This window comes from Amblyomma maculatum, chromosome 2 (assembly GCF_055883805.1).
Source record: "Amblyomma maculatum isolate TAMU_Amacu chromosome 2, ASM5588380v1, whole genome shotgun sequence".
NCBI classification, from domain to species: domain Eukaryota; kingdom Metazoa; phylum Arthropoda; class Arachnida; order Ixodida; family Ixodidae; genus Amblyomma; species Amblyomma maculatum.
In genome coordinates, this window is record NC_139345.1 from 75,563,186 (window position 1) to 75,586,782 (window position 23,597).

At 45.1% G+C, this 23,597-nt stretch overlaps 1 protein-coding gene across 8 annotated transcripts in view; it reads left to right on the forward strand.

Annotated features, from left to right (window-relative positions):
* The window catches only part of LOC146199044 (aquaporin-7-like), an 85,265-nt gene that overhangs the window by 58,642 nt on the left and 3,026 nt on the right, over window positions 1-23,597 (forward strand). The window contains exons 4-8 of one of the 8 annotated variants that reach the window (XM_084594524.1): window positions 1,675-1,793; window positions 8,743-8,960; window positions 12,124-12,275; window positions 16,912-16,938; window positions 17,763-17,796. In XM_084594524.1, coding sequence (XP_084450650.1) covers window positions 1,675-1,793; window positions 8,743-8,960; window positions 12,124-12,275; window positions 16,912-16,938; window positions 17,763-17,794 — 548 coding nt within the window. In that variant the 3' untranslated portion in view covers window positions 17,795-17,796. Of the gene's footprint in view, window positions 1-1,674; window positions 1,794-8,742; window positions 8,961-12,123; window positions 12,344-14,809; window positions 14,856-16,911; window positions 16,939-17,762; window positions 17,797-23,597 lie in introns of all 8 variants that reach the window. The other 7 variants (XM_084594526.1, XM_084594523.1, XM_084594527.1 and 4 more) reach the window with 7 other exon arrangements.

Genomic DNA, 23,597 nt, shown 5'->3' on the forward strand with positions numbered 1-23,597 from the left:
GTAGAAAACATCCTCCAAAAATTGCTATAATATGCCAGTCATATTATAGAGCATATTTGCATAAGCAAAAGAAAAAAAAAATCTGGAACCGACTGACCTTGATACTTCACTCATGATTTCCACTTATGAGCCTACTACGACTATAAATTATATGCCTAATAACTTCCCTGTGGATGGAATAACCCACTTATGATAAGTTAGTCTATTTCTGCATTTCTTTCATTTTCTAAATTTTTTTTTTAATTTCTCCTACGTCGAAAGATTGCCTGCGTACAGGCTCTCGGTGCGTGAAAGTAACAGCAGGTTCACTTTATTAAAAGAACGCGGAACACCTGCGGCGCAATCCAATATTCTCCCACTAACCTTGCTTCCTTTTTTATGCGATCTCAGTTTCATTTTTGTTGATCTCGGCCCTCTCATAACAATAAAGCGCATCGCTCAACCCAACAGCTGGTGGCTCTGGACTCGCAACGTTTGTCCCTGCCCGGAGCAGACGTAGTAGGCACGCAAGTACATCGAAGCAGCTTGGGTTTGACACAGAGTATGCGGGCAAAACGGGCAGTCGCCCTTGCCCCGCATTTCTTTTATTATTCTTTCTGTGGGGCTCATCCCTATGAAAGGCGAGGATGACCCGACCCAACTCTTAAACGAGGAAATCGGGACGCGCCGTGCTCAATATATCTCTTCTGAGATTTCTGTCTTGCCCGTTACATATATGAGCCTCGGCACGTCCGCAGTGCCCGCATCATGTATAAGTGCAGAGCATATATCACACGTAAGTAGAGAGCGGAGCGAACGGACAGCGGAAACGGGGTCACAGGCGACGGTGCTGCTGGAATGGAAGCAGAGACAAAGTAAAGACCGTGAATGTGTGAATAACACCCAAGACGACTTTTAGAAAAGGAAGAAGAAATGGAAGCAACATTAATTTTCTAGCCGTTTCTGGCAGAGAGAGATAAATAAGGACCATGGAACTACGTAACAGCGGTGGTCATTTTGTGGCGTATGAAGCATGGGCAAAGGCTTCGGGAATATCTAATCGGCTTATCGCCGTCTGCTCCTGCGTGCACAGCTGCGTGCTGCACCACGAAATGAAACCCTTGACGTCACGTGAATACGTCATCATGTAGCCGCATATTTAATACTTGTGCAGCAATGGATGCGTTCTGAGCAGCCTTCCAAGTGGTTGATTTGTCTCAGATTTCTTTTCCCCAGCAGCCTCTCCCACTTTACCAAAAATCATTTTTAATTTTGATCTGAGCACGCAAGCCCTTGCGCATGCATTTATTTAATTTATTATACATCAGAAGGCTTGTTGCATGTTCCTTCGGTGAAGCCAGTACCAGAGTACGTGGGAAAGGGGGGGGGGGGGGGGTAGAGAATTAACAGTTGAAGCTATAGGCGGCGAAATATTTTGCATGCGTTTGTGCACTCATCTGCACTCATCTGCATGCACTCATCTTCGAAAAATTTAATTGGTCTAATTATTAGCGTTGACAACACCAATGTTTTTTTGTTTGTTTGTTTTTTTCCTGACGCGGCTTTAAAAGATTGACAAGCAACATAAGCTAGAAGTTGGGATACCCGTTACACCTACAAAATCATGATCAAAGCTAAAGTAGATTATACACGCATGCTGACAAGCGAATCTCATGGACGTAACACCATGCGCAGGAGCCCTTGACAACTTCGACGGAGGAGTCCGGGCAGTGACGGGTGCGAACGCCACGGCCGGGATCTTCGCCTCCTATCCGAAGGAATTCGTCAGCACCGGCAACGGCCTGGTTGACCAGGTATGCGACGCCGTCCAAGAAGCGGCGATGCATGATTATTTCTATAGTTACCAGCCTGTCGCATCTTCAAGGTTTTGCAAGCCCTAGTTTTAGGGACTTTGTTTTCGTGGGAAATGCTCGCCTGCGCTTTGCCAGAAGAAGTGGTGGTAGTGGTGGAAAACTTTTATTCGTGGCATTTACAGGAAAGAGTAGAGATTTTGCGGTTCCACTTCACACACACGCGCGCGCGCGCGCGCGCGCGCGCGCGCACACACACACACACACACACACACACACACACACACACACACACACACACACACACACACACACACACACACACACACACACACACACACACACACACACACACACACACACACACACACACACACACACACACACACACACACACACACACACACACACACACACACACACACACACACACACACACACACACACACACACACACACACACACACACACACACACACACACACACACACACACACACACACACACACACACACACACACACACACACACACACACACACACACACACACACACACACACACACACACACACACACACACACACACACACACACACACACACACACACACACACACACACACACACACACACACACACACACACACACACACACACACACACACACACACACACACACACACACACACACACACACACACACACACACACACACACACACACACACACACACACACACACACACACACACACACACACACACACACACACACACACACACACACACACACACACACACACACACACACACACACACACACACACACACACACACACACACACACACACACACACACACACACACACACACACACACACACACACACACACACACACACACACACACACACACACACACACACACACACACACACACACACACACACACACACACACACACACACACACACACACACACACACACACACACACACACACACACACACACACACACACACACACACACACACACACACACACACACACACACACACACACACACACACACACACACACACACACACACACACACACACACACACACACACACACACACACACACACATACATACATACATACATACATACATAGTTTAACCCTCGATTACGACCGTAATCGAGGGTTAAACTAGTGCGTGCTGAGGTAAAGAAAGGGAAATACTGATCGGACGTTGTCTGTCGTAACTGTTATGCGAGTTTTAGCTGCTGTTCTGTAGGTACGAAATGCTGGTGTCAGCTTATTAACCCTGGATAAGAGCGCCTTTGCTCTGGGTGCTGGGGTAGCCGGATACAATAACCCATTCCGAGGCATCCGTCACGCACTGTATCCTGTCTATCATCTATGTCCCTGTAGCAAAGAGGGAGTCCGGCGTGACAGACGCAGAAAGAGGCGGGCGGAATGAAAATCAGAGTTCGCAATGGCCCAAGTGTCGTCACTGAGTTTGTACCAATCAGTGATCGGCTTTTTGTCTATTGAGCGTGGCAGGTTGTTATGTAAACATGGTGTGTTGTCAAGGCGTCATGCATTGCAGCACCAAAACCTTTACCGCAGAATAGAGAAAAGTGGTCTTAACAGCTGCGCTCTAGAATTGTTGTCAACATCCAGATTGGGGCTATGTCAGCTCTTTTTCTGCCAGCAGCATGGAGTGTGTTCTGGTACAAGCTGTACCAGAACACACTCTATGCTACGCAAAATATACGCTTCGCCTACTCAACGGAAACAACGGAGGACACAGAGCAGCTCTCGATCTCCATGCGGACTCAAGGGAACGAAATGAACCAAGGTGCTCTCGCTGCAGCCCATGCATTGCGGGCCGCGCACTCTACCGCTCCGAGGTTACCACGCTAGATCCAATGAGAGTGCAGAAACACTCTCAAACACTACTTACAAAGTAGAAGTGGATGCGCTCCACCCAAGCCCTACGTTACCCGGGATCAATAAATAGGCGCGAAGATAATCGAGCACATTCCTAATTCCAGCTGGACTATACCCTCTACAGGGTGTTTCAGGTAACTTGAGCCGAGGTTTTGCAAAAAACTGGTGCATCGTAGCTGGGTAATAGCAATTACATATTGTTTGCCGCCATGTATCGCTCCTCGGAATATTTTTATATAGTGCTTCATTCAAATAAGATAACTTATACAAAAGATTAATTATTCAGTTCAAAGACAAATGTTTTTCATGAAATTGTAGAAGAGGTTCCTAAACAACCGGTCCAGATTTTTTTTTTTTTTTTACCATCGTATACCTGCTTTTTTTTTTTTTTGTCACCCTTTAATGAAAGATCGTGAAATATGAAAAATACCATGGGACTGCAATCTTGCGCTAGAGCGTTTAAGCGCGCCAAGCTCGTTATGAATCAACGAAGAGTGCACGGCCGCCGTCTCGAAATGGGCGGCCGACGCAGCTGTCGGTATAGCGTTAAGAGGTTGTCAGTGCATTCTGACGGAACATGCATGAAAACGCGTCAGCATGAAGTGATGGGCGGGTACCGACTGCCAAATCGGATGGACGTTCCATTGAGCTTTTAATAATAACAAATCAAGAAAGGATAAAAAGCACGACAGTCGCGTTAGTCAAGGTGGCCTCAGTTTTCTTTATTTGTAGCATTGTGCAGCCCGTCGAAATAAGCTGCCGCCGCTCACTGGGTCGCGGTGACTGTGCGTTTCTTTTGTCTAAACCCGGTTAGGAGCACTGCAATGTGGTATAGGGTAAGCGCAGTTGCATAGTTTGTTTGTTTTTCTGCCATTGTACCTCCAGGTGGCCGCTTTTTTTTTTTTTTTTTTTGCATTTTAAAAAGCGGGGGAAAGAAAAGCGGGGGTGGGGGGGGGGGGGGAAGAAAAGTGCATCATGATACTCGGTAATACGAAATTTGAGAGCATCTCTTTACGTCGCAGAAAACCTGGCTTCTTCGTTGTCAGCGGCACAAGCGAGTAGCATGCATCTGTTCTGTCAACGGTACTGTCCCACAGTCCACAGTCTTATATCGAGGCAACCTAACAGCCTTCGGTTGAGCAGCGTCACCTGGTGCCCACTCGGATAAATTTTACGAATACAAGTGCAATTTTACGAGTGCAATTCCCACAGGTTCCATCTGAGCAGCCACAGCTAGCGGAAATTATGAAAATGAATTAGGGTGCATTTAAATGCTTTACTTCTCGATGGCGGGCTCGTATTAAAAAGCCCGGTAATTTTAGACATGAACAAGTTTGAGAAAATTAGGTTTTTCTTTTTTCATACGGAAGTTTTTCCATGCAATAAAGAATAAATGATTCTGTGAGCAATGTATTACCGCTGCATTTTTGAACGCGAGGAGCTGTTGTTCAAATCCACTTATTCAGGGGTGTTTCTTCTTTTTTTCCTGCGTCACTCTAAAGTATATTTTTTGAATGAGAGGCTGACCAGAATCTTGCTCGCAGGTTGGCTAGTGCCAACAGAGGCGCCCCACTGCTTCCCACCGGTCACGCCGACAGCTACGCCGCTCAAGCCAGGAACGGATGCATAAGAACTGCAGTCTAAAATTTATACTATACTTTGAGGACATCTACATGACGACATGTACTCACCTATGGGGCTGAAACGTGGAGGCTAACCAAGAGAGTTCTACTTAAGTTGAGGACAACCCAGAGGGCTATGGAACGAAAAATAGTAGGGGTAACATTAAGATATAGAAAGCGTGCAGAGTGGGTCAGAGAAATAACTCAAGTTACCGACATTCTAGTAGAAATTAAGAAGAAGAAATGGACTTGGGCAGGACATGTAGTGCGAAGAGAGGATAACCGATGGTCGCTGAGGGTAACAAACTGGATTCCAAGGGAAGGAAAGCGTAGCAGGGGGCGGCAGAAAGTTAGGTGGGCGGATGAGATTAAGAAGTTCGCAGGGGTCAAGTGGATGCAGCTAGCACAGAACCGGGTTAAGTGGAGAAATATGGGAGAGGCCTTCGCCCTGCAGTGGGTATAATCAGGCTGGTGATGATGATGATGATGATGACATGACGACAAACGAAATGTCATTGGTTTCACACAGTTGCGTTTATTCACCACATTTTTAAATCCTTGGCTCAATTAAGTTACGTGAAATACCTTATATTCGCCCAAAGCACATATACACACACATTGTATATCCTGTTGAAAGATGACCACCCTTTTACCACGTAGCATGGGTGTCCCCGAACCAGAAACAAGACAAGCCCACTGACTGAAGACTAGGAGGCGGCGCTGCCCAGCTCTGACCCTGAGATCCAGCCAATGCTGGTGTACATGACTAGGAAGACTAGGAAGGCAACCAAGTCAACGATTCCTATTATAGAGCGCCGTCAGGAAACAGGACTCGGGCCAGTTAAATGTAGACTGAACGAAAGGTTTTATTTTTCTGCCCCCGAGCCCCAACCTCGCAGCCTCAGCGTTCCCGGGACCCGGCCCTTGTCACTTCTTCCGCCACCGCCACTCTCATCGTCCAAAGAGGGCGCTGCTACACTATACTAAGGAATCAACCAGTCACCCTTACCAAACCTCTGAACCACTAAAGCAGTCTGTGATGCGAATGCAGTCTTCTTTAGCGAAGCAGCAAACACGACTTCAACTCCAGGCTTTGTTGTAATCTTGTTTGTTCTGTAAGATATTGAGAATGCATGAGACAGCACCACTTGGTAATGATCATAGCATTTTTTGACCATTCAGCACATGTGTGATTTCTAAGCAGTCTTTCTGCAATGTCAACTGGAATGCAAATGTCATTTACGAAATCCCTCTCAACAGTGAAGGTGAATACAGGGGACGGCTAAGTGAGCGCTAGTGAGCATACGAACAGGTGACAAATTAAGGAACCCTCCTGGGAGATGTGTAGGGGAATCACTCTTGTCCCCTCTGCGCATTCAAGCATGTCTCGGAAGAGGAAAGTGCATGTCGTTTTGCGTGAGTTGTGCGCTGCCTGACATGCAGGAATCTTGTTTTAGCGCTCTGCATGCCACTAAATTCTAAACCAACCTCAAGCTCTGCTAATGCAGGATGCCCACGGAATTTCAATAAAAGAAGAGAGCAAACGAGTGCCAGCAGCTGCAGCAGTTTTCCATACGCATATACAGGTCCTCTGCGTGGGATGCGCATAGCTGAAAAGAGAAAATCGCAAGGCTTCAAACCCGCGTGTTCCGGTTGCTTTCTTATCTGCTAATACTTATAGCTAAAGCGATATTATCTTCAATTCGGTGGAACTTCGGCACGCAGAGCAGCACATAAAGATATTTCCAGTCTGTTAGCCGGTCTTGTCGGCCTAGCAGCTGTGGAAGTCGGGTGAAAGATGACGAAACCAGTTCCGGCAGCGGTGAGTTAGTCTACTGCACTATAGTAGTATATATGCGCAATAAAGCATCTGCAACAGAGCTCTGAGACACGGAGGAGGAGGAGGAGGAGGAGGAGGAGGAGGAGGAGGAGGAGGAGGAGGAGGAGGAGGAGGAGGAGGAGGAGGAGGAGGAGGAGGAGGAGGAGGAGGAGGAGGAGGAGGAGGAGGAGGAGGAGGAGGAGGAGGAGGACTTTAGAAGTGAGATGGAGTCCCCGAACTAGAAACAATGAAAAGCCCACTGACGGAAGACTAAGGCTTCTGTACACCGGGAGGGCTTCTTGTTCGGAGGTATTCTGGCCTCCGTTTCTTGCTTGGCCTTGTTGATCAGCCTCGGCTGGGTGGTTTAGTTAGCGGATAGCAGGACATCCCTTCAGAAAGACGGGGATGGGGCTAACTACGCTCCCACAGCAGATTTAAATCACATATAGTGGTTTAGGTCAGCTTGGAGGCTTGGCAAGTGATACAGTAGGGTATGAGTGTAAGGTGGGGTGTATTCGGTGTGCCACTATCGATGATACTTAGTAATTCGATCGTCTGGAGTTGCTCCAGACCACGCTGTTTCTCATACCCAGAGAGCAGTGGGGCGGAGGGCAGCCGCGTCATGTTCTCTGTAGTATGCGGTGACGTCGTGATAGTCGTGATAGTCGTGAAGTCTGCCGTCACCCGTCAGCATGAGGAGATGATCCCGTCGGCGCCCGGAGGTAGATTTCTCGGGCGTACACATGAACGCATTACCACCGAGAATAACCTCGGACTCAAGTCCTCACGTGATGGCTATAGGGTTTTCTGGTGTGGGCGCGGTGATTATGCAAGCGGCTAGTTTCCGGATCGAGCCTCCGAAGAAGTGTCTATATGCCATCTCAGAGTCTTCATATTGTTGTGATAATGTCGGTTGCCAATGCTATGGGAGCGCATTCCGCTTCGCTTTGGTCCCCGATGCGAATGGCAGCTGCCATCTTGCGAATTTTGCCTAATAAAGCTGCCACAAAGCACAGAATATTTAAGGTAACGTAACTCTAAATTCCACGCGTTATTTTAATTGGTTGTGTTCACAGAATAAATCGAATGGAAGCGTTAATCGGAAGGAATCCTAGTCCAGTCATTTATTTATTTATTTTCAACATGAAACAGACATGTGAAGGGCCAGAACAGGAGAATAATCACAAAAACAAAAACAAAAAGTATGATACAAAACACGAACATAAAAAAAAAGTCAATAAACGCCCTTTTCTAAAGCATTAGTGATTGATCAACGTTTGATGAGCTCAGATTTCAGACATGTTATCTCATAAACATCACAGGACTTTCGGGAAAGACGGCTGACCATTGTTCAACATGAAACAAACATGTGAAGGGTCAGAACAGGATGATAATCACGAAAAACAAAAAGTAAAATGCAGAAAGCGAACATACAAAAAAAAAAGTCAACAAACGCCCTGTTCCAAAGCATCAGTGATTGATCAACGTATGGTGAGCTCAGCTTTCAGACATGTAATCTCATAAACATCACGGGACTTTTGGAAGAGACGGCTGACCATTATTATTCCCCCTCAGATCGTGGGCACCGCGCTGCTGGTGCTCGCCATCCTGGCCATCACGGACTCGCGCAACATGGCCGTGCCACAGGGCGTGCAGCCGCTGTTCATCGGCTTCGCCCTGGGAGCTCTCATCCTCTGCTTCGGCTACAACTGCGGTGCCCCCCTGAACCCGGCGCGGGACCTGGGGCCCAGGGTGTTCACCGCCATGGCCGGATGGGGCGGCGAAGTTTTCAGGTAGTACAGCGTGCATTCGCGCTCCCCGGCACTCACCCGGGTCATTGTCATATTACTACACTGGGATTATGTATCTTCTGTTCACGCTAGTGTCAATAACAGTGTCCAGAGTGTATTTTAGCGAAGAGAATTGTACTTGTATATAATGTGCTTCCCTCCCTGTAATGACCCTCATATAGATGGTTAACAGTATGAATAAATAAAAAAAACAGTATTACTCTAGTTGGACGAACGGATGATAAAAACGGTCTACGCCACCATTCTCGGCATTTTTTAAGGCCTTTCTGAACTTATGCTGATATCTCGCGTCTGCGAGATGTGTCAGCGAGATTCTGAGAGATTAGACGAGACGTCTCAGCGAGACGTCGCAATAGGTTCTGACGTGAGCATAATTTCCCCAGTGAGGACGTCGCGATAGGTTCCGACGATGAAACCAAGGAAAAGAAAGTAACGAAATTATAATGAGTATTCAAACACGCAAGATAGAGGAAGAAGAGAAGCGGTAGACAGAAGAGGAAGAAAAGAAGGAGGAAAAGCGTTCGCCACTAAGGTCTTAAGCGAAGCTAAGTGCAATCGTGTAATAAAAAAATTATTTCTCTAATTTGTCAAACTTACCGCGGTATTATGCAGAAATTCGCTCTTTTTCCTTTAAATGCATTTTGTCTGTTATGCTATCCATATCTAGAATCCTGGTGCTTGAGTTTGAGTTCTAGCCAGTTAATCATGTCTTCTATTAAACAAGCTACTGATTTGTTTAATGGCCCGCATATCCTAATCTACGAACCGCTGGGAGGCTGGCTAAGAATTGTGTGATAATATGCGATGCAGAACTTGTAATTGTATCCCAGCGAACCTAACACCCAGCGACACATTTAAAAGCATTTCAAATCTGTATTACGCAAACCTCGCTCGTACAAGTTGTAGAGTACAAACCAGCAAATGAGCGGATGAGGAACAGCCCAAGCCATTGTAGAGTTTATAGCATAGTAACTTTCCAACGCGTTTGCCGCTGAGAAAGCTAGCTCTGAGATGAAGAGACTAATAAACAACAAAGATTACAGTCGGCATCTGCACGTATCGATCACAGCACGAAAATGTAACCCACATAAGGATTCGGAAGGATGCTTATGTGGATTATAATGGCATCCTTCCGGTCGTTTTCGAATTGGGACGGCCTGCTGCTGAACAGCAGTTTCATCAGGTCTTCAAGGTGCGCCAGTTGTGTACAGCAAGCGTTCTTTCAGTTCAGAATCTTTGTTTTGGGTCATTCATCGAGATTTACCACATATACCGGATCTCCCAGCTAAATGTAAACGAGGTTTAAGAAAGCCTTGCGAAACCAGCTAACGAGTTTTCAGAGACGTGTGGCTCCATCTGGAGTGTTTTTCGTTCCTCAAACTTTATTAAGAGGAAAGACTTTCTAGGCTCATAGTGAAAATCTCACGGACGCGAGATTTGACCACAAGATTCCGCGAGATTTGTGCTCGAGACGTGTCCGCCAGAAGTAGCAATAGGTTCTAACGTCGACATAATTTCCCATTCGGCTAGTTGGGCCTAGTCCATATAAAAAGCCCCGTATAGGGCCACGTGTAAGTCAGTTCAGTCTCTCATGTCGAGGATAGGAGCCCTGCATTGTACGACAACAGCCCTATCTATCACTGTACTTCGGATGTGGATGCAAACAGAGGTTCTATCCTTGTCGCGGTAGCCAATTTTTGATGTAGGCGAAACGCAAAGGCGCCCGTGTGCTGTGCGATGTCAGTGCACGTTGAAGAATCCCAGGTGGTCCAAATTTTCCGGAGCCCTCTTTTATGACTTCTACCATAGCCTAAGTAACTTTGGAAGTTAAATCTTATAAACCATTTTAAACCGATTATACGGCAATTCTCACAAACCTTTCAACGAAGCGCTCTTCCCGACGGGGCTGTATGCTCAGCAGCTGGTCATGGGTGGCTTTCTTTGAAGACTAATAAATCGCTCCTCGGTGCAATCATCCCAGGTATTCTCAAGGCGAAACCCTTTCTTGGCTCATGGGCTGAGAAAATGTTCACAAAAAGTATTCGCAGGAACTAGCTTTTAAAAATTTAAATATGTCTCCATAGGGAATTGAACCACTATCCCTCTGATCTCTGGACGAGAACGCAAACCACTACTCCATGCCGAGCTCGTGAGAAGCCGGTCGTAATTCTCCTCGTTTAGCGTGAGGATGATAGTAGCGATGACCATGTAGATGCAGTTAGTGATAATGATGATGGTAGCAATGATAATTTTAGTAGCGATGAAAATTCTGTTTCTTTTGGCTTATAATGATGATAGTAGCGATAGTTATGACGTAAGAATGACAATGACGATACAGTTAGTGAAAACAGTCCTGTAAAGTGGGTTTCGCTATTTCCACTCTTAAGCCTTAAGCAGACTTAAGCACAGCCCTGTGGTTTTCGAAACTATCTGCACGTTTTGAATTGACTTCTCAAGTCAATAATTTAAAGGTCAAGATAATTATCTTGCACTCATTATTTAACTTTGACGAACTAAAAAAATACTCCATGATAAGCGGCTGCTAGTGGCTCTAAGTTGGTTCAGCTGGGCTAGGACAATGCGCCTTTTAAAAACTTGCTTGCATCTAGTTGGGACTCGTGATGCACCGAATCATCCACAACCGCTGCGGACCGAGAAAGCGGCAATTTACGCCTGGTATGAATCTGGGAGTTCACATAGCAGTCCTTCAAATCTACGTGCACGCGCAGTAAGTGCCACTGCTTCTCCAGTGGCTTAACGACACCAAACCTACGTTATATATTCGAAGCACGTATTGGCAGGTGGCTCCGTCAAATGTTCCGCTCATGAGTAAACAGCCAACAATTCGAAAACCATATTCTTAATCGTGGGTCCGTAAAGTCGTTTTAGTGTTTGCTTTCATTGAAGATTTTTCGTTTTGTATATACGGGCTGCCCATCGTGTGTGGTGCTGTTGCTATTGCAGGTCCCTTTTCAGCGGGGTTATTGATACAGGCGATTCGCGAACTGTGTGCCCATTGGCTACGCGCGCCACGTTAAGTAAATATGCCCAATCGAGAGGGCCGCAGCAGGGCAGACATCCAATCTGCCGCATTTCTCCAACATGAAAAGCAATGCGCGAGCCTTAATTCATCCCTTGTGTGCAGCTTCCGGGACTACAACTGGTTCTGGGTGCCCATCGTGGGCCCCCACATCGGTGCCATCGTGGGTGCCTGGCTGTACACGCTGGCTGTGGAGCTGCACTGGCCCGGCTCCAGCTACGACATGGAGAGCGGTAACCCGGTGTCCGCCAAGGACGGTGCGTACTACGCTCAGCCACCACCCCAGGGGGGAAGGTAAAGCCGCGCGTCCGGCGTCTGTCCCAAGGTGCGCATGTATACATGTATACTCCTGCTGCCGCTGCTGCTGTGTGCCGCAACGTCTGTAGTGCAAGCTGTAGAGAGCTGCGAGCCCACCACCCCGGAACAACCTTGGCTGTACCCCGCCCACATCGTAGTGCTCGAGAAGTGCCAAAAGTATGACGTGCTCGGCTCTGGCTTCCTGCTTCGTAGAGAAATGCGTGCGCAAAAAGTGCTTGTAAGGTATACTATACATACATATGTACGCTGTTATAAATCAGCGCTTCAGGAGTACTCTTCTAAACTGCACAAGGTGCGAGTATGATTTTCAGGTTCGGAAGCCGCATTTTTGTGAGGGCGCGAATTCCCACAAATAACTAGCTTGTTGAAAAGTCCATTCTCTGATGTGTCAAACTAATTTCGTTGTCTTTCACACCAAGGAAGGTTTCGTAATCCATAATCTGATTCACACTTTCAAAACGCAACTTCGTATCCACTCTACGTGTTCCTAGGAGAAAACACAGGGTGACGTCTGTCTAGTGATATGTGGATAAAAAAGACCATTGAAGAATGAGTCGGGCTGAGTGAACGATATAAGCAGGCTTATTTTTAGAAGCAGGAACGGTATATTGAAACGGCAGTTGTAGCACCAACAGCAATGTGTGACCATTGTAGCCGAAACCCTCTTACGTGCTGTGGGACATGCCAGTAAAGAGGCTGCAGCGCGCCAGCACCTCTGTAAAATATAGCAAGCTGCGACCCCTGCAGACGGCATCGGACACGTGAGTCACTTCATCGAGGCAGCGCACAGCAAGATGCTGCGACTTCTTGGATTACTGTAGAGTACGCAAATAAGCATCTATGAGTCCACATCATTCGACGGTACTTATTCTAGCTGGATAAGCTTAAAGGGAAGCTGACCTGGTTTCATGACATTATGACGGAATTGAACTAGTCGAATTGATGATGTACGTAGGGAGAGAGTGCGAATTAGTTTTACGCTAGCATTTAAGATAGTCATGTAATCATAGATTAAGTGTTTTGGCTTCCCCTCACTGCTTCGGAGAAGTGCAGAGAAACTAATAATAACGTCGCTGTAGAATTTTTATATTTCCGCTGGCTTCGCCGACGTGCTTTCGTGCGTTATTCGATGCTGTCAGACACTTTTCCTGAGCTCTATATCCGCTATCATTGGTGCTTTTCCCATTTAAGCAATCGTTTCTTTAATTGAAACGTAGAGCCGATCGATATGACGTCATCGTAGCGGTCACAGCCTGATGCTGTGCACTGAGGAAAAATATGAACGCCCAAGTATCCTCATTCGGCGATTACGTTGGCAATTAGAATTCTAGCACACACGCACACACACACACACACAAAAAAAAAAAAACACTTCACAGTTGTTTTTTTTTACCCGCGCATTTTATACATCCATCCCCTTCAGGCTCGTCGAATTCTAAAACCTCTTCAGCTGCCCTTTATCTGTTAGCCAGAGAATGTGACAATGCAGAATTCGACCACTCACCGCTGTCCCTTTTTATTTCCAGAGGAAGGATGAAAAAGGCCAAATTTCCGCAGGCATTATTTCTCCGAAAGGACACATTTGCTTTTCAAAAGTGACTTGTAAAAGACTATTTTCAGCTTCCATAATTTCTTTAGTAGAAATGTAAAAAGTTCTCTGAAAAAGAAAATTTACTTCTCTTCATAATTATCACTTGATTACAAGTACGCCTATAATACCGCAGTCAGAGTTAAATGTGCAGGAGCAAAGGTAATATAAAATCTCATTACCCGCGTTCCCCAGCGATTCACATTTAATCAACCGAGAAAAAATTGTCATTTAAAGCGTCAAATCAAAATAATGCATACTACCGGTCTTGTAGCAACACTCAGTGTTCAAGGTACTCCAGCAAGTCTTTTTGAATTCTAACCGATCCAGAAAACAAACAATAATGTGACAGCCCAAAATGTTTTCGTAAGTCAAATTACGGATGGAGAAGCCTCTACCTTGTTTGAATGTACCTTCTTCATGCAATTCTTTAGGTTCCAGGCACACGTCAAAATGCCAGGCGAGAAATCATATAATTAATCCGGAGTGAGATACGCCTACCGAATGCGCATATTTGATTTCTTTTTAGTAGTCTAACATGCAAAAAGACTACTTCGGGAAACATTTTGGTTGCCACAGATGCCAAGAGCATAACGCACACAGCAGTCTGCCAGGCTGATATGGAGAAAACGCTTGGGACAGTTGCCTGACCGTTTAACTGGAGTTGACTCCTAAAACCGTATGAGTCGCGTACTAACACATTAACTCACGTGGGGAATGTTTTGGCACTATGGCATAACCAGCATGCTCTCACATATGCAGCACTACATTTCTGCACAAGCGTCCTTCATTACGTTGTTTATTGTTCTGTTTGTTTACCTTTTTATTTTCTTTCATATTTGGGGGACAGCACAAATAAACAACTTCTGCACACTCACTTTACAGCACCCCGATTCCAATTGGCGAATCAAAATGAGGCAATTTTTTAGAGGTAAGGATGGCCATTAAACCGCGCGAATATTCTCGGGGATATAGTCGGTAATAGTTAAAATACTCTGGCCCCACGATTTCTAGACAGAGGCTAGAGCGAGCATGACCGCCTGTCTGTAGTTAGTGAAGTCACTAACTTCTCTCAAAGCCGGTTCCATTACTTTAACGCAGTCGCAAAGAGAAAAAAAAACATGCAATTTGTGTGCTCAGAAGACGTGAAGCACTTGTAGTTCCGAAGACAAGCCTCGCGCTTATTAAAAACGCTCGAGCGACAGCTGCATCGTCGTAGTGAAAAAAGAAAACGAAGTATTTGAGGTTGGTTGGTTGGTTGGTTGGTTGCACAACTTTTATTTCCATCGGAAATGGGCGTTGGAACACGCGATCTTGAGCGGCGTAATTCCGTTTCCTCAACGGTAGGGTCCCGCAACTTCTTTCTCCTTACTGATTGCCTCTCAGCGGGTTAAACGGCGAATATTACCGAGAGGTGTCTCTGAATGAAACCTAAAGGTAACGTACACTCACTGAAGGCAAGAAATGATTACAGTGAAGGTAACTAAATAGCATCATGGCGTCTTGCCCTATCAAGTCCTGGAGCATCAATGGACAAGAAGTGGAAGCTGTGACAGATTTTCTGTTCTTGGGCTCCAAGATTACCTCGGAAGGAGACTGCAGCCATGAAATTAGAAGACGCTTGCTTCTGGGAAAGAGAGCAACGGTTAGCCTTGACCGCCTGGTAAAGAGCAGAGACATTAGTCTGCCGACCAAGATCCGTATAACTCATGCTATGGTCTTTCCAGTTGTGATGTATGGATGCGAGAGTTGGACTGTGAAAAAGGCTGACCGCCGAAGAATTGACGCGTTTGAATTGTGGTGCTGGTGAAGACTCTTGAGAGTTCCTTGGACTGCCAGAAGATCAAATCAGTCGATATTGTCAACCATAAACCCTGACTGCTCATTGGAGGGTCAAATTATAAAGTTAAAGCTCAGCTACTTTGGTCATTTGATGAGAAGAGAGGAGTCGCTGGAGAAAGATTTGATGTTGGGAAAAGTTGAGGGTCGCCGGAGAAGGGGTAGGCAGCGAACGCGATGGTTAGATGGCATCCTCGAGGCACTGCAGATGAAGTTATGTGATGTTAGGAAGATAGTGAGAGACCGGAAAGCGTGGCGTGACATGGTCCATAGGGTCACGAAGAGTCGGACACGACTGAACTGAACTGAACTGAACTGAATTGAACTGAATAACGTTACCATTGTCATGCCGTCACTTCGTGGCTGTGTTCACTGGTGGTTTTGCGGCTATTAAGAATTAGAAACATCCCAGAATGCAACCTAAAGGGGAACACCCCGTCAGGAAAGATCTTGGTAGCTTATTTTAACGTTGCGATTAAAAAACAAATCAGAAAAAGTTGCACTTGCAGGATTCGAACAAATGTTTTATTAGCCTAGAACTCGGGTAAGCCACTGAAGCAACGAGTGCGGCAGGCTTTAAACGCGCACTTATTCATTTTTACAATATTTCCGCTATCTGTCGCCAGTTGGCACTGCTCAGAGGACCCTAGACCTTACCGTTGAGAGAACGGAATCACACACTTGAGCGTGCCGGATTATACTTAAAAAATGCCGTAAAAAAATGATCAGAAAATCTTTTTGAACCTGGTGATAACTTTACATGAAGTACCCAACGGAACTAGCGGTTTAAGGAAGTGTAGGCCTTACAAGAAGTTTTCGGTGTACTGCATTACATTCTTAGGACGTTGAGTAACAAATGCACGCTTCGCATTTTGAAGATGTCAATTAGCAAATGAGTGCCTGCACTCTGAATCTGTTGCGCTAGAAAAGTGTTCAGATCAACGATGCTGCTAGGGTTTTTGGAATGCACCTAGTTCTCCACAGCGCCCGTAAAGTCCGAATCAGGTAGAATTAATGTCACTTTTTTATATTCATTTGCAGTGACATGTATACAATCAGAACCAGGCGAGGGCAAAATATATGTGTACTCAGCAACTTTTTATAGTTGCCTAGTACAAATATATTTTACACTTTCTTACACCTTTCAGTTCCATTGCTGGGCCCAACTCTCAAAGGTACCTTCTTGACATTTCTTGTCCTTTGAACGCGTTGCTGCCTGAAGATGAAATAGGCGCGGTCAATTCCTCTAGCATAGTATAAAGCTGGGATACTCAAACTGGGTTCCGTGAGCTCTCACTAAACTGATTGCTACCCGCATGGGTCAGGCACATTGCCATGGTTCGTCGAAACGCATCTTAGAGCTTTAGGTATATTTATCTTAGCTTGTTCCTCAGTTTCTCGCCGTCAGCGTATGCACCGCGCTTGAAGTCTCCGGCGAGAAATGCGTCAGATTTTGCGCCTTTCCTTTTCTATAAACCAATTTACAATCTTGCTAGCAAAATAGCTAAAAGATGAAAAGATGGGATTAACTGTCAGACAGAGAGTTTATCCCGGCACTCTTTATAACGCAGGCAATAGCTCATATATTAGCAAAGCCTCTGCATTTTGTTAGCTCAGCGGGCTACATCCTTGCCTAGGATCAGAAAGGTCAACTGGTACTTTATATTTTAGTCATCTATGCACACTCATCGTCAACAAGTGACGTCACAAGCGGAGCGATGCACCACAAGAAACCCATATTTCAAACAAAACTTGTCATTTTCACCCTGTTATTCCACTAAATCTAAAGCAAGTTTACTATCTCCTTCATAGAGCTAGCAAATAAGTCTAAAATTTCCCGTTTCTATTCTTTTCAAGCACTCCCTCTATTCAGAAGGATGTTCATTTCTCGATTCTTTTCACAATAACTGCACTGGTAGATCACCCATGCAGTTTCACCTCACTTGCACCGAACTTCTAAGCACAAAAAACAGACACCGAATGCGTTGTTACTTTTCAGATGCTTACGGACAAGAAGGTGTTCGAATGTGAAAGTAAGTGCGAAATGGAAGCACTTTCAAGCATGGCGCACCTGCCACGATGTCAGACGTAGCTCACTTTGTTGGACTGAAGGAAAACGTAATGCCCCCAGAGCCTGCATACCGCGAGATAACCTATACTCGTTTTCGATTCTGTTCCTGCACTCTTTTTTTTTTTTCTTGCATAAAAAATTCGTGTAATAGGTGACTGAGAATATCCAGGCGTCGAGTACTCCGAACGAAAAGGAAAGAGCGCCACAAAAAAAGAAACTAACAGGATGGCCTTGTCCCGTGTCTCTCCGTTTTTTTTTTTTTTGTTTGTTTGTTTGTTTTTTTCTCCAACACTTATGGAGCAGCTAAACAGACAGTAGGCGCTGCTGAAGCTGCGAGATGCTACTAAAGTTGTGAAATGAAGCGCATTGAGAAACACTTGGCTTGGGGAGGTAAAGCTGAAATGTAACTGGCCCTAGCTCAAAACATGTCAACACGTAGAGGATACAAAAAAGAAACTCAGAATGCGGCTTCGGCAAAGCGTGGAAGCATGCCAAGGACGTTCGCTCGAGCCTTATATGCTCGGATTTTTTTCTTCAGTCCGACAAATCAGTTTAGGGAAACACTGCGCGAGCCATGCCACACTGTCGTCATCATCTTTGCCCAAACATGCACACTATCAAGTACAGTCGTGAGCAAAAGTGGAGAGACCATGCACTTTGAGAAAACTAGCCGCCAGCTTTTTCTGACAGTGAAACAGTTATTTCTGAGAAGTGCATTAGGTACCATGTGTAATATACTTGCCTTCTTGCCCAAGCAATTTTCTCTGGCACATCTTTTTATACATCAAAAACGCAATCGTAGCAGTTAGCGTGGTCTCTCCACTTTTGCTCAAGACTGTACAGTACTCACGGATTGAAATAGGACACTCGGAGCGCGTGGCCGTCGCTGCATTCAGCGCCGCCCGTGGATGCTCATGGAACCAAGGTGCTGCATTGTGGTATAGCGCGAGGGGGAGAACATCTAAAAAGCAGAACTGCTCCTTCCGGTCGCCAATAAGCCGGCCTGTTGTTTACCACACTGCCTTGCATGCAGCGACGGCCACGCGCTCCGAGTGTCCTATTTCAATCCGTGAGTACTGTACATACAGCTTCCGTCAAGAGTATACGGATCAACGGGTTTGCTACTGAATGTTGCAGCGTGCCTCGCTTTGCATCATCAGCGACCAAAACCTCTCGAAAGCGCCTGTACTCCATCCTCCCAACCTTCTGACTTCCAGATGTGCTATCATAATTCACTATAGTGCTATGGAACTCTTCCTGAGCAACTTAGAAGAAAACCCCTTGGACTGTATACTTTGACGGAAGCTGTACGTCGCCATTCAGCACGCTGCCTTTTCTGGTGGTGGTTTCATGTTGGGCCATCGGAAAAGTTTTATTGCCTACTCCCATGCATCGTAAAAGAAGAAACACAGTTGATCGATCTATCCTTTGGCCGAAAAATGTTTTGAGGAGTTGCATGAAAAATGTGGTGGTCCTAGGATTTGCGCATCGCCGCGGTGCCATCATCCAATAGAAGCAAAAATTTAAGGAGCGAAAGATAACCCATGATCGGAAAGTGAGGTTATATAGTATAGTTCGAAAATTTCGCTGACTTTAAACGACCCGTAAGAGCTACGAGGAAAACAAAAACAAAAACAAAGAGAAAAGACCAATTTTTATGTATACGAATTAAGACTGACAAATGTGAATATTCCTACACGCGAAAAAAAAAAAAAAATTCCCGTATATTATTGAACGTCCCAGCTCGCTTCCTAATACACGTGTGTATGCGTGGCCAAGCCCGTGGACGCAAGGGCGAGAGAAAGGCGACCACTAATTAATAGAACGCACTGAATGTATGGTTGATGACTGAAGCATGTGCAGCATGCGCTTACACGAAATAACATATTGCATGCGCAGCATATGCATTTGCTTGTTGCATGCCCACACGTGTGTATGCCTGTGTTTTGTTGCACCTAAACGCACTCAAGCACGTTTGTTCATTTTGTCAAGAGGCGTTTAGAGCGGCCTATAATTTTCAAATGAATTGCCCTTAGAAAGCTACAGCTTCACTTTTATTTACTTATTCGCAAAATGCTGTTAGTTTATCCTGACCGCAAGTCATACTACATGGCCGTGAACAATTAATTTATGCTAGCCTTCCAAAACCGTCATTATTTGTCCACCTTTTGTTTTAAACTGTGTTTCCATGGCTTCAAAATTAATACTTTTTCACCAAATATTACGAGTTGTCTATGAAGTATATGGTAAAGATTAACTTCGATATTTCTTGTGTGTATTCTCACCGAAAAGACAAAACAATCAGAGAAAAAAAAAAGTTCAGCATGCTGTCTATGCGTGTTTACAAAATATAGTACGCACAGCCAACGGTGGCATCACCGTAGACAGTCATGGGTAGGCCTCCTGGATGATCACAGTTTACAGTACGGTAAGGTAAGGTAAGGTAAGGTAAGGTAAGGTAAGGTAAGGTAAGGTAAGGTAAGGTAAGGTAAGGTAAGGTAAGGTAAGGTAAGGTAAGGTAAAGTAAGGTAAGGTAAGGTAAGGTAAGGTAAGGTAAGGTAAGGTAAGGTAAGGTGAGCAGCATTCATGGGCTGCAGGGGGCGCCACTGAAAATCGAATACTAGCGCCCAAGAGAGAGCCAGACAGCCGTCACACAGCCGTTGGGACCGTTGCGGCCATATGCTAGCCAGCCTTGTGTTGTTTTACGCTGCGGTGTTTGATTCCGCATTAAACTGTGCACCTTGCTCACCGTCGGATGCATCGTGCCACACAATGCTGCATCTAAGGCGAGCGTGTGCTGCCTTCTTAATAAACGCGAAGACCCCCTCATCGCATCCCACGGTGTGTGCTGCGGCAGAAACGATATTCTTTGTGCAGATGGTACAGGGGCGACCGATATAGCGAGAAGTAGGTGTGGCTGGCATGCTGCGCAATGCATTCGGCTTACTCCTGACAGCATATGTATAGTGCAAAAAATACGACACACACCAAGCTGTCTTTAAACGCATAAAGAAAAGTCATTGGGAAATGCGCAACACCTGTGTAGGGCAAAGGCAGAAGCCGAAAGCACTGCAACTGGTGCAAGTACCTTGACGCGCAAGATTATAAATGTTTGATGGGGTGGTTAGTCGAGCAGCGACAAACAGAGGAAGTAGTGCGGAAAACTGGAACGGCGCAGCAAGATTGCCGGAAAACGGACACCGACAGAACGAAGGTTGTGTTCCTTAATGCCAATTAAAACACCTGCTAGCCGTCTCGGTTTTTTTTTCTTGTTTTTTTGTTTGTTTGATTGTTTTCGACAGATCTCCGCAGAGCACACAGAGATGCCGAGAAAATTTTCAACGCCTATATAGCCCTACGGTGTCGACCCACCGCGATGGCTTAACGGTTAGGGAGCTCGACTACTGAGCCGGGAGACTCGGGTTTATCAAATCAACCGTTTTAACTCTGACTGCTTTAGAAGCAAATTAGCAGCGACTAAGAGAAAAAACAAAAAACAGTATATTATTCCAGTGACACAGATGGTCTGGTGACTTTCTAAATTTAAAGCGTATTCGACAATTACTGATTGCAATCGTTTCAGACGTTCAATCGCACCGCGAGATAAAGTTTATCTCATTTGCGCATAAGGTAACTGTACGCTCTTGTGATCGCTGCTGAAAGAAGTAATGCCTTCAACACGATTTACGAGAGCAAAATATGTGCAAAGAAAAACAAGTGACAAATTGAACCTGAAGCGCAAGACGCTAAATTGAACGCCGCGCGGAGCTCCCTTTCGAATGGCACCCGAGATGGCGGCATCGACATAAACACCACCCGAGTCCACAGTAGCCGCCACAAAAAATTCTTCCGTGACTGAAAGTAGTCTGCTGTTAAACCTTTTGTTGCTACTTAAATAAACAGATAACCTTCAGACCAAGTTGTAAGCTGGAGAAATTTGATGCCTCTTGTTCATTTGATGTAGCCAAATATCCACAAATTATTTCGTTTGCTGTTCAGCGGATAATTACAAACGCTGTGTACCGTGGCCCGTATTTACCAACTGCTGTTTTTTTTTTTTTATTCTATCCTACTATAGAATGCGATATACTGGTATCGTCTCGAACCATCTATGTTTAATTACTGGGCATTTCCTCTAGCACACCCTATGTCAATTATCACCAGGCTCGGAGGTCAAGGCCAAGGCCGCGCACTTCGTTTCTTCAGGTACTGCTGCACAGACGAGCATTTCCGAGCTCTGTTTTAGCTTAGAGCAGGTTTTCGCTTTGTATCTCCGATCCGGCTCGTTTCGGGGAAACCTGCCATAAATGATTAAAACCGGAGTTTTTAAAATAAGAGGTGGCGTTTTCGGCACATTAGTACCTTTACAGGGGACGTTAGAAAATAAATGAATATGCTAATAAATTCTTTCAGTTAACTTTTCTGCTTTTAGGCGCCTGGTTATTAAACAGTTGTAAATGTCCGTTCGTAATAATTACAGCAGATACTATATCAGGTTCAAAAGCTTCGAGAACGAGATTACTCCTAAAGGGGTAAAATTTTCGGAAATTTTGAAGGCAAAAAGAGAGGAGAGACTTTTTTTTTTTTTTTTTTTTTTTTTTTGTGCCTGCTATTTTACAAAGAAGCAATACCTCTATGGATTCTTGCTTCCATATACGTTGCGGCTTCCCGAAGTCGGCTGCTTTATGGGGGGAATTGCTTTCTTATGAGCTCGCATACAGGATGAGGCGAGATATTTGCATGGGGAGCAGCACCGAAAGGGTGAGCGAAGTGTCCGCCCAGCATATTAGGTCGGTGTAAATACCTGCTTGGTATTTACACGGATCTTATCTGGCTACAATCGCCAATCCAGTGAAGTTCGGAGATCCTGAACTTTATTTAATAAAACGTTAAGTTATTTAATAAAACTAGAAAATGCGCACGAGCAATAGGTATTCCATCAGTCCTCTCCGCAACGCAAAATTCTTAAGCGCGCTTCATTAGCACGAAGCATATGGGCGATCGAAAATGATGTTCCTCCTCTCCCCCTCAACTCAGCACATGCTTGCGCTCAAGAAAAAAAGAAAAAAAAAAAAAGAAGCGAAGGAAACAAGTAGCGACGTCACCTATAATCGGTTGCGAGCGGTCGCCAGGAATACGTTTTAAAAATTATTTTTTAAATTGTATCCTCCACGCAAAGCTTTTTTAAATTTGACTTGAATCTCACAAAAGCCACCTCTACGGGTTTATCGCATTAGAATAATCCTTAAAAAAAAAAACAGCACTTGTTAACTATAGGCTGCAGCATGCGGGGTGTGTATTACTCTTGGTATTAATACGCTGAACAGTAAACAAAATGAGTTTTTGTTTTTTGTTTTTTAATTTGGCTATACACCATTTCAGTTCCATAGGTGTATGGTCGAAGAAACAGGTTTGACTGGGCCCTTAAGGGGGCAGTCTTCAACTCTTTCCTGTGCTGGGAGAGCAGCCCAGCGCCCGAATATGGCCCTTTGTAAATCTTATATACCAAACTAGCCAGATGCATCGAAATTTTTGGGTTTATAATTGGTTTCATCTTACGTATAGGCACCTTAACGGAGTCAATATGTGTGGAGACTGCTGAATACCTGAGCTGTATCCGGCTAGGCTATCATAAAAAAAAAAAAAAATTAATAATCCTTCATGCCGATAACCTGGATCTGTTTTTTTTTTTTTTTTCGAACTTCCAAATCTAGGAGGAAAACAAAAAATTGCTTTTTTGTTTTTCAAAATGCACAGTTTTTC